Genomic DNA, 15,853 nt, shown 5'->3' on the forward strand with positions numbered 1-15,853 from the left:
TCACGTGGCTGCTAGGGACATTGATGAGTACACAGACTCAGTCTGCGGATTTATCAGGAAATGCGTGGAAGATGTCGTCCCATCCAGAACAGTTAAATCCTTCCCAAATCAAAAACCCTGGATCAACGGAGATGTTCTCGCGGCACGGAGCACCGCCTTTGCCTCCGCGAACACATCGGACTACAAACACGCACATTACCAACTCCGGAAGACGATCAAAGCAGCCAAACGTGAGTACAGGGACAGGGTGGAGCAACAGTTTGACAACCCTCGGAGTATGTGGCAGGGACTAAACACGATCACAGACTTTAGAGGGAAAACCAGCACACCGCAGACCACGGCCTCTCTGTGTGAGGATCTAAACGTATTCTACGCTAGATTCGACACAGCGAACACCATGAGACCGGACAGTGTGCGCACCGCGGATGACGTCAGTGCGCACACTGTGTCTGAGGAGGATGTGCGGAAGTGCTTCAGGAAGGTGAACGCACACAAAGCTACTGGTCCGGACGAGATTCCCAGCCGCGTCCTCAAGTCATGCGCGGCTCAGCTGGCTGGAGTGTTCACGCACATCTTCAACCTTTCCCTCTCTCTGTCTGTAGTCCCAGCCTGCTTCAAAATGGCCACCATCGTCCCTGTACCCAAATCCTCCACCATCTCCTCATTGAACGACTGGCGACCTGTAGCCCTGACCCCCATCGTAAGCAAATGCTTCGAGAAGCTGGTCAGGGACTTCATCTGCTCTGCACTACCCGACTCACTGGACCCTCTACAGTTCGCATACCGCCACAACAGGTCCACTGATGATGCCATAGCCCTGACACTACATACTTCCCTGTCACACCTGGAGAAGAGAGACACCTATGTGAGAATGCTGTTTGTAGATTACAGCTCAGCATTCAATACCATCGTTCCCTCGAAGCTGGACAGGAAACTGCAGGATCTAGGACTGAGCCGCTCCCTCTGCAGCTGGATCCTTAGCTTCCTGTCTGACAGACGCCAAGTGGTCAGACTGGGCAGCATCACCTCATCCCCCATCACACTGAACACTGGTGCTCCACAGGGGTGTGTACTGAGCCCTCTCCTATACTCACTCTACACCTACGACTGCACAGCCACTAACAACTCCAACATCATTGTGAAGTTTGCGGACGACACTACAGTGGTGGGTCTTATCACCAATGGTGATGAGACGGCTTACAGGCAGGAGGTCAGCGCCCTGACCCACTGGTGTCAAGACAACCATCTCACCCTCAACGTCGCAAAGACAAAGGAGTTGATAGTGGACTTCCGGAGGTGCAGAGAAGTACACACCCCCATCACCATCAACGGCGCTGCTGTGGAGAGAGTGAGCAGCTTCCGGTTCCTTGGTGTACACCTGGCTGAGGATCTTACGTGGTCAGTACACACAAACAAAACAGTGAAGAAGGCGCAGCAGCGCCTCTTCTTTCTCAGGAGACTGAAAAGATTCGGCATGAGCCCTCGCATCCTCAGGACCTTCTATCACTGTGCCATTGAGAGCATCCTCACTGGATGCATCACCACCTGGTATGGCAACAGCACCGCCTACAACTGCAAAGCTCTCCAGCAAGTAGTGCGGTGCTCTGAACGGATAATTGGAGGTGAGCTTCCCTCCCTCCAAGACATCTACAGGAAGCGGTGCCTGAGGAAAGCGGGGAGGATCATCAAGGACTCCAGTCACCCCAGCCATAAACTGTTCAGACTACTTCCATCAGGAAGGAGGTTCTGCAGCATCCGGTCCCGTACCAGCAGACTGAGAGACAGCTTCTTCCACCAGGCCATCAGACTGCTGAACACGTCATAGACACCTCAGCTTCACTACTGGAACTTTAACATTATGCACTCCATACTGTACAGTAATGCCACTGTTTTGCACATGTCTCAACTCTGTATATTTTATATTTTTTATTTATTGTTTACTCTATTTAATTTGTAAAATATGTGTACACACACACACACACACACACGTAGAAAAATATTTAGTATACACATCCAGAAATGCATATACTATTATATATTGTACATATATTTATTAGTTTCAGATGTAGCCATTCTTGTATTTTGCTTGTTTACATTATTGTATTTTGCACAACTCTGTTGCTTGTGAAGCTCGCACACAAGAATTTCACTCACATGTACTGTACCAATGTACCTGCACATGTGATGTGACAATAAAAGTGATTTGATTTGATTTGATGAGTTTGTGTTGATGAGGTCCGCCCCGAGTTCCTGAAGGCTCTGGACGTTGTAGGGCTGTCCTGGTTGACACGCCTCTGCAATGTTGCGTGGAGATCAGGGGCAGTACCTGTGGACTGGCAGACCGGGGTGGTGGTCCCCATCTTTAAGAAAGGGGACCGGAGGGTGTGTTCCAACTACAGGGGGATCACACTCCTCAGCCTCCCTGGGAAAGTCTATGCCAGGGTGCTGGAAAGGAGAGTTCGTCCGTTAGTCGAACCTCGGATACAGGAGGAACAATGCGGTTTTCGTCCTGGTCGCGGAACACTGGACCAGCTCTTTATCCTCTCCAGGATACTTGAGGGTGCATGGGAGTTTGCCCAACCAGTCTACATGTGTTTTGTGGACTTGGAGAAGGCATTCGACCGTGTCCCTCGGGGTGTCCTGTGGGAGGTGTTGCGGGAATATGGGGTGTCTGGCCCATTGCTACGGGCCATTCGATCCCTATACAACCGTTGCAAGAGCTTGGTTCGCATTGCCGGCAATAAGTCGGACTCGTTCCTGGTGGGTGATGGGCTCCGCCAGGGCTGCCCTTTGTCTCCGGTTCTGTTCATAATTTTTATGGACAGGATTTCTAGGCGCAGCCAAGTGGCGGAGGGCTTTCGCTTTGGTGGCCTCAGAATCTCATCTCTGATTTTTGCAGATGATGTGGTTCTGTTGGCTTCATCGGGTGAGGGCCTCCAGCTCGCACTGGAACGGTTCGCAGCCGAGTGTGAAGCAGCAGGAATGAGCATCAGCACCTCCAAATCTGAGGCCATGGTTCTCAGCCGGAAAAGGGTGGAGTGCCCACTCCGGGTTGGGGATGAGTTCCTGCCCCAAGTGGAGGAGTTCAAGTATCTCGGGGTCTTGTTCGCGAGTGATGGGAGAAGGGAGCCGGAGATCGACAGACGGATTGGGGCTGCAGCTGCAGTAATGCGGACGCTGCACCGGTCCGTCGTGGTGAAGAGGGAGCTGAGTGTAAAAGCGAAGCTCTCAATTTACCGGTCGATCTACGTCCCTACCCTCACCTATGGCCACGAGCTGTGGGTAGTGACCGAAAGAACGAGATCGCGGATACAAGCGGCAGAAATGAGCTTCCTCCGAAGGGTGGCTGGCCTCTCCCTTAGAGATAGGGTGAGAAGTTCGGCCATCCGGGAGGGGCTCAGAGTAGAGCAGCTGCTGCTCCACATCGAAAGGAGCCAGCTGAGGTGGTTCGGGCATCTGACAAGGATGCCCCCTGGGCGCCTCCTGGGTGAGGTGTTCCAGGCATGTCCCACCGGGAGGAGGCCCCGGGGCAGACCCAGGACACGCTGGAGAGATTATATCTCTCGGCTGGCCTGGGAACGCCTTGGTATTCCCCCGGATAAGCTGGAGGAGGTGGCTGGGGAGAGGGAGGTCTGGGCCTCTTTGTTTAGGCTGCTGCCCCCGCGACCCGGCCCCGGACAAAGCGGATGAAGATGGATGGATGGATGGATGGATGGATGGATGGATGGATGGATGGATGGATTTGATTTGATTTGATTTGAATTCCCTGAAATTGTTTGGAGACACTACTAAATAAATCCTGATACATGCCTTTGCATAATATATGAAACATGAGCACATATGTATATATTTTTAACTGTCTCTTTCAGCTTATACTTGATTAGTTCTACAGATCTCAGTAAAAAGAGAGCTTACAGAATCTTACTTGAGCAAATCTGACTGTCTAAACCAGGGATAGGCAACCTTTCTGATGGCGAGTGCCATTTAAAATTTCCTCAGAAGTCAGTGTGCCATATGATTGCATTAGCAATAAATTTAATAACGCTCTATATGAACAGTTACACAATATATAGAACCACTTTATAGAATTATATTTGTTCGCAGATGTTGGCAGCTATCAGTGAATAGTTATCAGCTATTTTGAAACAAAAAAAGACACTTTTTATCCATAACAAGAATTCCATAACAGCAAATGAACTGTACAACAGAAAATACAAATGCTATTTGGGGTCTCCTCACAACAATGATAAGAAAAATAAACTAAGCCAATATGGCATGTCTGTTAATACACATTAACACACATGTTATGTGATCTCTGGTCTCCCACTCAGAGACACAGGTCTCAGAGTGTCCAGCATTCAGACGGCTACCTGAGGACACTCATGTGAGAGAAAATCTGCTCACACAGACATGTAGAGCCAAATACTGTCAATAAGGCCTCTGCAATGTTCTGAAGACAGTTAAACTTGTCAGGTAGTGATGTCCAGCAGGTGAAAATGCAAGCTCCATGAACACGCACAGCTGTGGATTTCAGCTGCTTCGATGTTGTATTAACTAGCATTAACTCAGCCAGTTAATGCGAGACAAATCTAGCTGCTCATTAAAGATTTCTGGTTTGTTCAGAAAATAAAACATTGGTCCATACACCTGAATGTCCCAAAAATGCATTGTGTCTCGAGTCTACGGATGTATTCGTGTATTTCCGCGTGCTGATGCTGTGCTGAGCGAACAGCTCCTGAAGCTTTTGAAGTGTCGGAGTGTGGAAAGCTAACAACATCCCTCTTACCAGTAGGCTAAGTTATTTTTAGCCAATTACAAGTTGAATCTGGTAGTTGGGGTTATTAGCTAAGATACCGTCATTAAGAAGCGGCACAACTAATGTGTCTATGCGAGCTGATTTGCGATGTGCACCGCTGGCGCGGCCATTTGTTTTTTGATGCACCTTCTCAGATTAATTCACTGCGTGTCGTGCCCAGGGCTGGACTGGGACAAAAAAAAAACAGGCATTTTGACTAGAGATCGGCCCACCAGGTATTAAAGCCATTAAGCCTTTGAATGAAAACAAACGCTGTTGTGACAGTGATGTACAGTCTTGTTGGTATATGTATAATTTCTATACATTTTATGTCAGATAAAAAATTTGGTTGTAAGATTCAGATAATTATTTAATAACAGCCCGACATTTTAAATGAAAATAAGAAAATATTTCTTTGTGCCCCCCTTTCCTTGTTAATGCCCCACCTGGCCCCCCTGGCAACACTTTGCTACACCCGCCCCTGCACAGTTACCAGCTGTCAGGTACTTAGAAAAGGATCCTGGTGTTATTTGTCTCTCAGAAACAGTTCATAACTTCCCTTCAACTCACTCATGTCACCTAAAAAGGTAAACCTGTTTCTCCATCACCTGTTCAGCTCTGATGATTCAGTAAGGACATTTCCTGGTTTCATCTTCATGTTTCCCTCTCACCAGATATACAAACCGACATCATGACCAGCAGCTTTTACAGCTGTGGCTCCAGCAAACATCAGCTGATACTAGAAATTAATATTAAATACATTCTAGCAACAGCTCATCAAGCTTAAACGTGCTGCTGTTTAGCGCGACAACCAGCGGTTTCCTCTTTCTGGCGCAAAGTGGGCGATAAACAAACAAGAGAGAAAAGCCGATCAGCTGATCATTGATCAGTTTCATGATCAAAGTAGCAACAGGAGAGGGAGATAATGAGAGAAGAAGAGGCAGCTGTGCTGCGTAACGACACAATAAATCCACCTTTGTGTCTTTTTCTATCCTAGACAAACTGCGTCCCTTCTCAGTTCAACACGAAACGCGCAATAATTTCTCTGAATGCGGGACGATTCCGTCTTTTTACGGGACGGTTGGCAACTCCACTAACTAACCTTATGAATAAAATAAAGTTCACTATCAGTAACATCATAGCACCCACCCAGCTGTATAGAAACTCTGTCATGCTAGCTAGTACGCAGTATGAGTTATTGTAACTGACTGTAAAAAGGCAGCACAACGAAAATAAACTAAACTTGGTTTATATCTGACCCAGATAGATTGCAGGTCATAACTTCTTACCTGAAGTTCAGTTCACCTGACACTCGGACCAGCGGCTGCCTTGGGTCTCTCCTCCTCCTGCCTCCCCTCTCCCTCATCCACCTGCTGGCCTCCACCACTTGTTAATTTTACTGAACCTGTGGAAGCTCCGCCATAGCCACCATCAAACAACTGAGTTATTTTTACACATGGCCAGCATCTGGCCAATCCACCACCTTTCATTGTTTATATTGTTACAAAAAAAAAAAAAAAAATCATCGGCCCACCGAGCAAATGCCCGATGGCCAGTCACGCTATGGTTGCGCCATCAGTTAACCCTTCGCGTGCCAACTGTGGCACGCGTGCCTAGAGTTGCCGACCCCTGGTCTAAACAAAGTAGGTCACTGATAGACAAGGTAAAGCAAGCAAATCAAACTCTAACACAGATGTGACATGCTGATTTTATATAAATTCATGAAGTGAAATTATTCTATGTTCAGCATTGTTCTATATAATCAGGGAGGAGTTATAATATTTTTTATTTTATAATATTAAACGGAACACCATTGATTTCGTTATGTTACAACATTTTTTGTTTTGTTTATTAATTTATTTGACAATTAAAGTTCACATGACAGAGTAGTCCATCATAGATTTGCTAACTTTGAGAAAAAAAACATTAAAAGACAGATGGATTATTTTACCTTTAGTCAAATCAGCATTTTCTTTTCCAAAATGCAAACAACTTATGATACAGATGTTTAGTTAGTATATTGAGGCATTCACATTACATTTTTTTTACATTCTTTTATGTTTTTTTTTAACCTTTTCTTCTCATTCTCTCCTTTAATAGTTTTAAATGTACTTTCATATCGTATCAGTGTTTTAGTCTTATTTAACAACAGCAATTTCACTGCAGTCGTGCTGATTAATGTACATTGTCACTAGCAAAAGGTTACACTTCCTTGTGCACCACACAAGAAAGACAACTGCCTTGTTATCAGCAGACAAGACAGCAGTTCACAAATCACTAATAGTTTTATGTGCATGTAAGCAGCGCTGATGACCTTCAGTACTTTTCTGCATTAGCCTTACATTGTTCAGCTTCTTCAATTTCTCCACACTCCCACATCAAAGCCTTTGTACACACAGGGTACCTCGCACCCTGCGCAGATGTAGCACTTCACTTCACGTCATATTTTATGCATCGTGTCCATCATGCTGTTCACATATGGGCTCCAATGTACGCATCAGCATGAAAATAAGCAACTGTGTAATGAAAAAAACAAAACACAACTGAAATTTCAGCATGACAGACAACTATTTTACTATTTATTTATATATTTTTTTAGGTATCACTGTTTTAGAAGCAAACCTTTAGATATTGACCAGAACAGGAGATATGTTCAAGATAATATAAAAATAATCAGTAATAATAATCATCATCAAATTTGTCCCCTATAAGACTTAAGCCATGTTATAGTGTTCTGTGGCACTGTCGTTAGTATGTGGTATTGTAATTTGTCTTTGTCCTATATTTAGAATAACACCATATTAACTACTATTTCTCCTTTGTAAATAGAGGAGAATAAATAACTGAAAGCTAGTAAGCCTGTCACAAATAGATTAAAATATTTTATATCCAGCAAGTCTGATTTACACACCTGATCTTTCCACCATCAATCATGTCCACGGGAAAATTATACTTCTGACATGGATTCCCTGAATTTTTGATACTATTTCAGCTCTGTTTCTAAGTTTCCCAGACTCAACACAACACAACACAGTCATTGTTGTGACAGAGTTTGGTTATTAATTAGTTTTATTTGTGACACTGATATGATTTTGTTTCTATAATTTGGGACATCTTTTCAGTGGAAATTACTAATAGCAGTAATTATGAAGATGCATTATTTTTTACTTTCGTCAACCAAGCTTATACTGGACTATACATTAATGCAACATCCACTGACTATAAATCAGAATCAGAAATACTTTATTTATCCCCAAGGGGCAATAGCATTACTCCCTGCTTAGTTTCTGAATGTTTTGATGAATTTGCATGCACTTTTTCTGAGATAATGATGTTTGCGATGCTTGTTTTGTACCACTTTTGTGAACTATTCTTCCCTCTTTGTCTTAGGTATTAGGAACTGTGGAAGGAGAGACAGAGGGAGAGAGAGAAAAGCACTCTGGACAGACAGAACTAGAGAACAGAAAAGGAAGACCATCAAACAGCAGGGATCATGAGACTCACAAGCTCACTCACTAACACAGACAAAACTGTAAAAACACAGCAAAGAGATATACTTGACACTTTGTCCAAGCCACAGGAAGATAATAAAACAGCAGGTTACTGCCTGAGTGCATAAAATGAATTACACACACTAGCACACAAACACACACATTGATATAAAGAAGACAAAAAAAACCCCAAAAAAACTTAGTGATGGAGCCAGATTCACTGTGTCAGAGCAACAGGGGGATAGTAAAGACAGCAGGCTGTTGTCAAAACACATCTTAAACTGACAGGTTCATTCACTCACAGAAGAGCTCTCTTTGGGAAAGCTGGAGCTTGTCAGACCGTCTGCTGCTTTATAGGCCATAAAATATGACTGAATGGACAACATATAGAGATTGTTATTTTTAGTATAGATTCTTTAATATCAAGGTAAAAAAAATCCCGGGGGCTATTATTGTTGCAGAATTATTTGCAAGAGTTGAGCAGAGAGTTGCATACCTCAATCAGTGTGCGAGTAATCAGATTTGTAAACATGTAAAAAAAATCTTCAAATATGTACTGAGATTTGTTCATGTCTACATCAGTCATGTATTCAATCTGTGTATGTTTGTAATGACATTTGTAATCAAATCCCAGCACGCGTAGATTATCTGTCACATTTTGCAAATCTAAGCATGCACACCAGGACTTTTCTAATCGTTCTGTTACAATTACAGCCTCATAAAATCCCAAATATCAAGTGACAGTGTTCTGCCAGGCCGGGCTAAAATTACAAGGGAAATAGGATGGTAAATGCCGAACATCATGCAATGAACTAAAAAACAACATAAAAAGATGCTGATGAGCAAATATTTCACATGTGCATGTATTCACTGTCGCTTGGTAGTATAGGCTCTACACAAATAAACCAACATGTGAAATTAACCAGACAAGTACACAAAGCAGCAACATTTTACTTGACAGTTTCTGATGGATGGAGTGCTGAAGGGCATATATATGCTTGGCGATTCATGCTCACACATGTGTGAACATGCATACATACATGCCTCCATGATTGAAAGACTGTAATAGCCACATTTTATTTATCGCAACAAGACACCAACAAGAATGTCGGTTCACATCCTGTTTCTTTACCTGTTGATGAAATTGAAGTCAGCTCTACGTTTTTGCTGTGTCCCAAAGGATGTGGAGACAACTCACTGGATTACTTCAAGTCTAATTTTTAATGTAATTAAAAAATAATTATACTATCAAAATGCATACTTTCATTCTTTCAGTCCCGGTTTTGTTTGGTTTCATAATAATAAGATAAGTACGATAAGTACTGTGTAATGTACAACCGAGTAATGTGACAGAGTGGGGATGCAAAAGAACTTAAAGTGGGAGTGAATATCTGTCCATGTGAAATCATTATTTGGCAATTTTTGGCACATTTTACACAAATATGACATCATTAAGTAGCATCATTGATACAATTACAGTGACTTATTTAAAATAACACAAGCCAGAGTCTTTTAATCAGTAAACAGTAGCTCAGGGGAACATGAAAAATTGGAAAACATCTACAGTCAATCATTTTTCAGTAGATTATAATTTTTACTGTAAATGGAAGTATTACAGCAAAGACTAACACTTCAAATTCAGCTTCTATTTTAAAATGAATAAAAAAATAAATAATGAATTCAATGTCCCATTACAAACTGAGGCTGATGCCCTGAAAATACTAGCTATTAGGAAAAACCCTTTCAAACTTCAGGTTTTTAGCCTCCAACTAATATAAAAGTCTTTGAAACAAATTGGTTTTAATCAACATGTATGATTTTACAAAGAAATTTGCTCAGAGGATTATGGGAAGTATGCTTACAGAAAGACAAACCCCTGAAATACACTGGACTTATCTGTGTCACATTCCAGCTCCTATGCAGCCACCTGAGTTGATTAAACCATCCAAGACATTGCTTGCAATTCCACAAGACATACACCAGTGAATCCCAAAGCATCCCAGAACAGACTTGCAGCTCTACATCACTTAAAATTGTGCCGGCTCTAGTTTTTACAGAGGCCACATCAAGCTGCACAAAGCTGATAAGGAGGCCAGGAGGCTGGGCACAGAAACAGCATGGAGAATCCAGTCAATTAAACAAAAATACATGCATAGTACACTTTGCTTCTAAAAGGCTACTGATGTAGTCTGAAGCTGGGCAACGAAGGCTTTAAGTAACACTGGATGCCTTTTGAAGTCGACAGTTTAGTCACAAGGTGGTCTTTTATATTTTTAAAACTGACCAGATTTTCTATGCCATCCCTGTGTCTGACGTTATGCCCTCCTCGCCAGCTTCTTGGATGCTTCTGAAATGCGCTGTGGTGGGTCCTGGGATGTTGTCTTAAAGCTGTAATGAAACAGAGCTTCATCTAGCGTATTCCCAGGTTAATGGTCATAAAAATCTAATTGAATAAATGGAATGTCAGAAAAAATCATTAGAAAACTGACAACATGTACATTCCTCTCTTATGCATTAGGCCACCATAAACCCTTCTATTTAAAGTGAATACATATTTATTCATACTGAGTAATGACATAGTGTACAATATTAAAACTTGACATTTATGGAATAAAACAACTATTTTAATCACATTGCTCAGTTGATATAAATTTGTTATTAATACTGAGTGAATTTATACAACAAATAAAGTAATAATCCCACTGTAGAAGTTGGATGGTGACGTCATTTAAACCAAGAGGTTGGAGGCCCAGAATGAGTCCTTAACAACCGGACACTGCAGCAATAAACTGGTCTCAGACAACAGTTGATATAATCTTAAACGTTATTGTCTATTATACTATATACACTATAAGATTGTTTTTGATCCTGTCTATTAACTAGTAATTAATTGGTCATAAAATAGTAATTACATAAAATGATTTTTGGTGAAAAATGCCAAGGTTGGAAAGTACAGTGCACATTGTCTCTACCAACGGGAAACAGTCAGGAAAAACATCATTTATTACCCAGAAACAAGAAAAAAAAAGTTTGATTACATAGTTTTATTAAAGGATTCATTGTTTTTATAACATGTATTTGAGTGCACTGAGAATATTTTTGCTGCTCTGTGTTTTGTTTAAAAGAAGCAACATTCATTTACACAATTACTGAAAAACCTGTTTTTTTGTGTGTTTATGGTAAGTCATTCATTTTGGACCAGTTTCAGGAATAACCCTAACTAAAATGATGTGGGGACGCAGTCATGCATTGCTGTAACTGTTCAAGAACTTGGTCATTTTTGCTTTGAGAAGCTCCATTGTGGAAGTGTATTACTGTTGCCTGGTAGCAAAGAAATCTTGAAAGTTTAAAGTATTTGGGATGTTTTGTCTGTGTCTATAGTAAAGGGAAAAATAGGGAAAGAGGTCATAAAAAGGTGGAATATTGATTTTTTTTTCACTCTTTATTGGTGGTGTAAATTTGTCTCTGAATGACTGTACTGCCTCATCACTGTACTTTCACTTTCTGAACCTTTATGATGGCTTTTTTAATCTTTTTTATCTTCTGTTCAATTCTTTTTTATTACTTACTTTCAGATTTCCAAATCTATTGTAAATATTTATCTGTTACTTTTAATTTAATTTGTTACTTTTCCCCTCTTTTCTTGTTGGACATTCTACTATTTTTTTTTCTTTTTCCATTCTGAATCACCACCATGTTCTTTAAATGTCATGTATGAAGAGACAGTATTTATTTTAAGTAACAATATTATTTATATCCCCTTCATTGTGTAAATTAGGAAGCCAGTTAATGTTTGATCCGTATTGATTGTTAAGGTGTAAGGTTGTGTAAGGTTTTTATGGTTATTAAACACCCTTGAATAATCAGGCCTTACTGCAGATTTTTACCCATCACGTCATGTAAAATTGAGCTATGTTTGACTATACAATGATCTCTGTCTTTACTTCTCATCCTAGAATGAAAACTGAATATGAATTGAAAGTGTTTTAAATTGTATATGGCTCTTGTTTCAGGCTCTCTTCTCTTCTCCCCCATTTTCCCCACCCCTACCTGCCCCTAAAGTCAAGTCCATCCCAGTCTGCTTTTTACATGCTGATGTTGGCTTTACTGTTATTTTTAATGACTTGTGTATGATACTGAATACTCCGTCAGCACTGAGGGTGCTGGAGGCCTTTACAACACATGTAAATAAAAGGGTTGGAACTTGTGATTGTTGTCTGAGGACTTTTGGGATCAGAGTCTTATAAACTGAAGTTAACATTCTTAACATTGCTTAAGCAGTGCTTTTTTTCCTCAGTGCTATTCTCTCCATTCTCTCTCACACTTTGCATCTGTTCTTCACATAACTTGACAACCAATTTCGGAAATCATTGCATGCATGTGATGCATTTAGAGAAAATGTCGATTGTACATTTGAAAAAAAAAACAATTAAATAAATAATTCAGAGTTTAATCTCACAATTCTGAAAAAAAGATGTCCCCACTTTTTTCCCATGGTCCTAATCCTCTTCTGTATATATATAATTCAAATAATTAATCATAAAGGAAAATGTGCTGTGTTATAAACTGAATGTATACCAATCAAAATTTTATTTGACCAGACTCCCTTAAACATAATATTTCACACCGTACTTATCCATCAAAGTTATTAAAAACAAATACTCATTGTTCACATCTGAAACAGATTTTTGTTGGGAAAATGTTAGCCAGTGGGCCCACACTGCTTTTTAGGCGAGAATAAAGCTAAAGCAAATAATTCATTAATTTTAAAAGCATGAATGGGCACTCAAAAAGTTACAGTAATAGATTGCTTCTTGATGGAATTATTGATTTCCAAAGCCACAATCAATGCAGTAGGGTTATATATGTGTATATATATATATATATATATATATATATATATATATATATATATATATATATATATATATATATGTGTGTGTGTGTGTGTGTGTGTGTGTGTGTGTGTGTGTGTGTGTATGTGTGTGTGTGTACATATATACATATATATATTAGGGGTGCAACGATACACAAAATTCACAGTTCAGTTCGGCTTGATACTTTGGTGTCACGGTTCGATATTTTTTCGATACAAAAAAATGTTCATGCTTTTTTAATTTGTCATTTATTAAAATTATAAATATTTTAACTCAAAAGTACAGTTTTTAAATTTAATGTTGCTGAAACAACAAAGTAATAAAAAAATAAATCTGTCTGATCGAGAAATCACTCATCTTTGGAAAAGAGAGTTTATTACAGAGAAATGGCTCTTTCCAAAATAAAAGCTATACTATACGCTTCTTCTGGGCTATATTCTCAGCAGCATATTAAACATATCAGGTCCCCATAAGGAGAATCATGTGCTAACGGCTGTCTAAATGACTCAGGTAAAGTTTGTAGCATGCGTGCTTGTTGTTTTTGTCTGCTTCCACTTGTCTTTGCACTAGGATGCTGTCGGAGTAAATCTGAAGTCATATTCATTGTGTTCCCACTAGTGCTGTCAGCGTTAATCTGAAATGACGTTAACGCCACAACACGGCAAATCTCCGTTAACGAGCTACCGCGGATCGCCCCGTGCGTGGGGCTGGACAGCGTCAACACGTTTACGAGCTAACTGCGCTAACACAGTAGTTCCCACCAATGTAATTTTGCATTGCGTGGCACATCCGACATACTGTTTTACTTTAGTCCATGACGCACTTACCTTCAGGGTCATACTTCACATGAAGACCAAAATAGTTCCAAAGGCCAGATCTGAATGAGGGTGGGGGAGGTTCAATTTGCCATGTTACAAGGAGAGCTTAGCTTCTGTCTTGTTAGCTTGCGCTGCGCTCAGTGGATCTGCGCTCGACAGTGCAGCCTAGGCGGAGTAGGCGAAAACAGATCCACTGAGCTCTCAACACAGACAGCATCGTCAGAAGAAAAGTTGATAAAATAAATTAAAAATTTTGTATTGTTCGATACATATGCGTACTGAACCGAAAGCACTGTATTGAACGGATCAATATCGATATGAGTATCATTGCACCCCTAATATATATATATATATATATATAAAAACACCCAGCACGCCCCTGTGGGCGGTTTATCCTTCAAGCTCGGGTCCTCTACCAGAGGCCTGGGAGCTTGAGGGTCCTGCGCAGTATCTTAGCTGTTCCCAGGACTGCGCTCTTCTGGACAGAGATCTCCGATGTTGTTCCCGGGATCTGCTGGAGCCACTCGCCTAGCTTGGGAGTCACCGCACCTAGTGCTCCGATTACCACGGGGACCACCGTTACCTTCACCCTCCACATCCTCTCGAGCTCTTCTCTGAGCCCTTGGTATTTCTCCAGCTTCTCGTGTTCCTTCTTCCTGATATTGCTGTCATTCGGAACCGCTACATCGATCACTACGGCCGTCTTCTTCTGTTTGTCTACCACCACTATGTCCGGTTGGTTAGCCACCACCATTTTGTCCGTCTGTATCTGGAAGTCCCACAGGATCTTAGCTCGGTCATTCTCCACCACCCTTGGGGGCATCTCCCATTTTGACCTCGGGACTTCCAGGTTATACTCGGCACAGATGTTCCTGTACACTATGCCGGCCACTTGGTTATGGCGTTCCATGTATGCCTTGCCTGCTAGCATCTTGCACCCTGCTGTTATGTGCTGGATTGTCTCTGGGGCATCTTTACACAGCCTGCACCTGGGGTCTTGCCTGGTGTGATAGACCCCAGCCTCTATGGATCTTGTGCTCAGAGCTTGTTCTTGTGCTGCCATGATTAGTGCCTCTGTGCTGTCTTTCAGTCCAGCTTTGTCCAGCCACTGGTAGGATTTCTGGATATCAGCCACCTCCTCTATCTGCTGGTGGTACATACTGTGCAGGGGCCTGTCCTTCCATGATGGTTCCTCGTCTCCCTCCTCTTTCTTGGGTTTCTGCTGCCTGAGGTATTCACTGAGCACTCGGTCAGTTGGGGCCATCTTCACAATGTATTCTTGGATGTTCGTTGTCTCATCCTGGACTGTGGTGCTGACACTCACCAGTCCCCGGCCCCCTTCCTTCCGCTTAGCATACAGCCTCAGGGTGCTGGACTTGGGGTGAAACCCTCCATGCATGGTAAGGAGCTTTCTTGTCTTTATGTCAGTGGCTTCTATCTCCTCCTTTGGCCAGCCTATTACCCCAGCAGGGTACCTGATCACGGGCAGGGCGTACGTGTTGATGGCCCGGATCTTGTTCTTACCATTCAGCTGACTCCGCAGGACTTGCCTGACCCTCTGCAGGTACTTGGTGGTTGCAGCTTTTCTAGCGGCCTCTTCATGGTTCCCATTCGCCTGCGGGATCCCCAGGTACTTGTAACTGTCCTCTATGTCTGCAATGTTGCCTTCTGGTAGTTCAATCCCCTCAATTCGGACTACCTTCCCTCTCTTTGTTACCATCCGACTACACTTCTCCAGCCCGAACGACATTCCAATGTCATTGCTGTATAGCCTGGTAGTGTGGATCAGTTCACTCTTGGCATACAGCTTGATGTCATCCATGTACAGGAGGTGGCTGACAACTGCTCCGTTCCGTAGTCGGTATCCGTAGC

The 15,853-nt window shown here is 42.0% G+C and overlaps 1 protein-coding gene across 2 annotated transcripts in view; it reads left to right on the forward strand.

Moving 5' to 3' along the window:
- The window catches only part of raly (RALY heterogeneous nuclear ribonucleoprotein), a 148,029-nt gene extending 135,574 nt beyond the window's left edge, over positions 1 to 12,455 (forward strand). For both annotated transcript variants that reach the window (XM_080892133.1, XM_080892134.1), the window contains exon 8: positions 8,186 to 12,455. In XM_080892133.1, coding sequence (XP_080748259.1) covers positions 8,186 to 8,314 — 129 coding nt within the window. In that variant the 3' untranslated portion in view covers positions 8,315 to 12,455. The remainder of the gene's footprint in view (positions 1 to 8,185) is intronic.
- Positions 12,456 to 15,853: the final 3,398 nt, after the last annotated feature.

Source organism: Rhamphochromis sp. 'chilingali' (genome assembly GCF_963969265.1).
Source record: "Rhamphochromis sp. 'chilingali' genome assembly, chromosome: 9".
NCBI lineage: Eukaryota > Metazoa > Chordata > Actinopteri > Cichliformes > Cichlidae > Rhamphochromis > Rhamphochromis sp. 'chilingali'.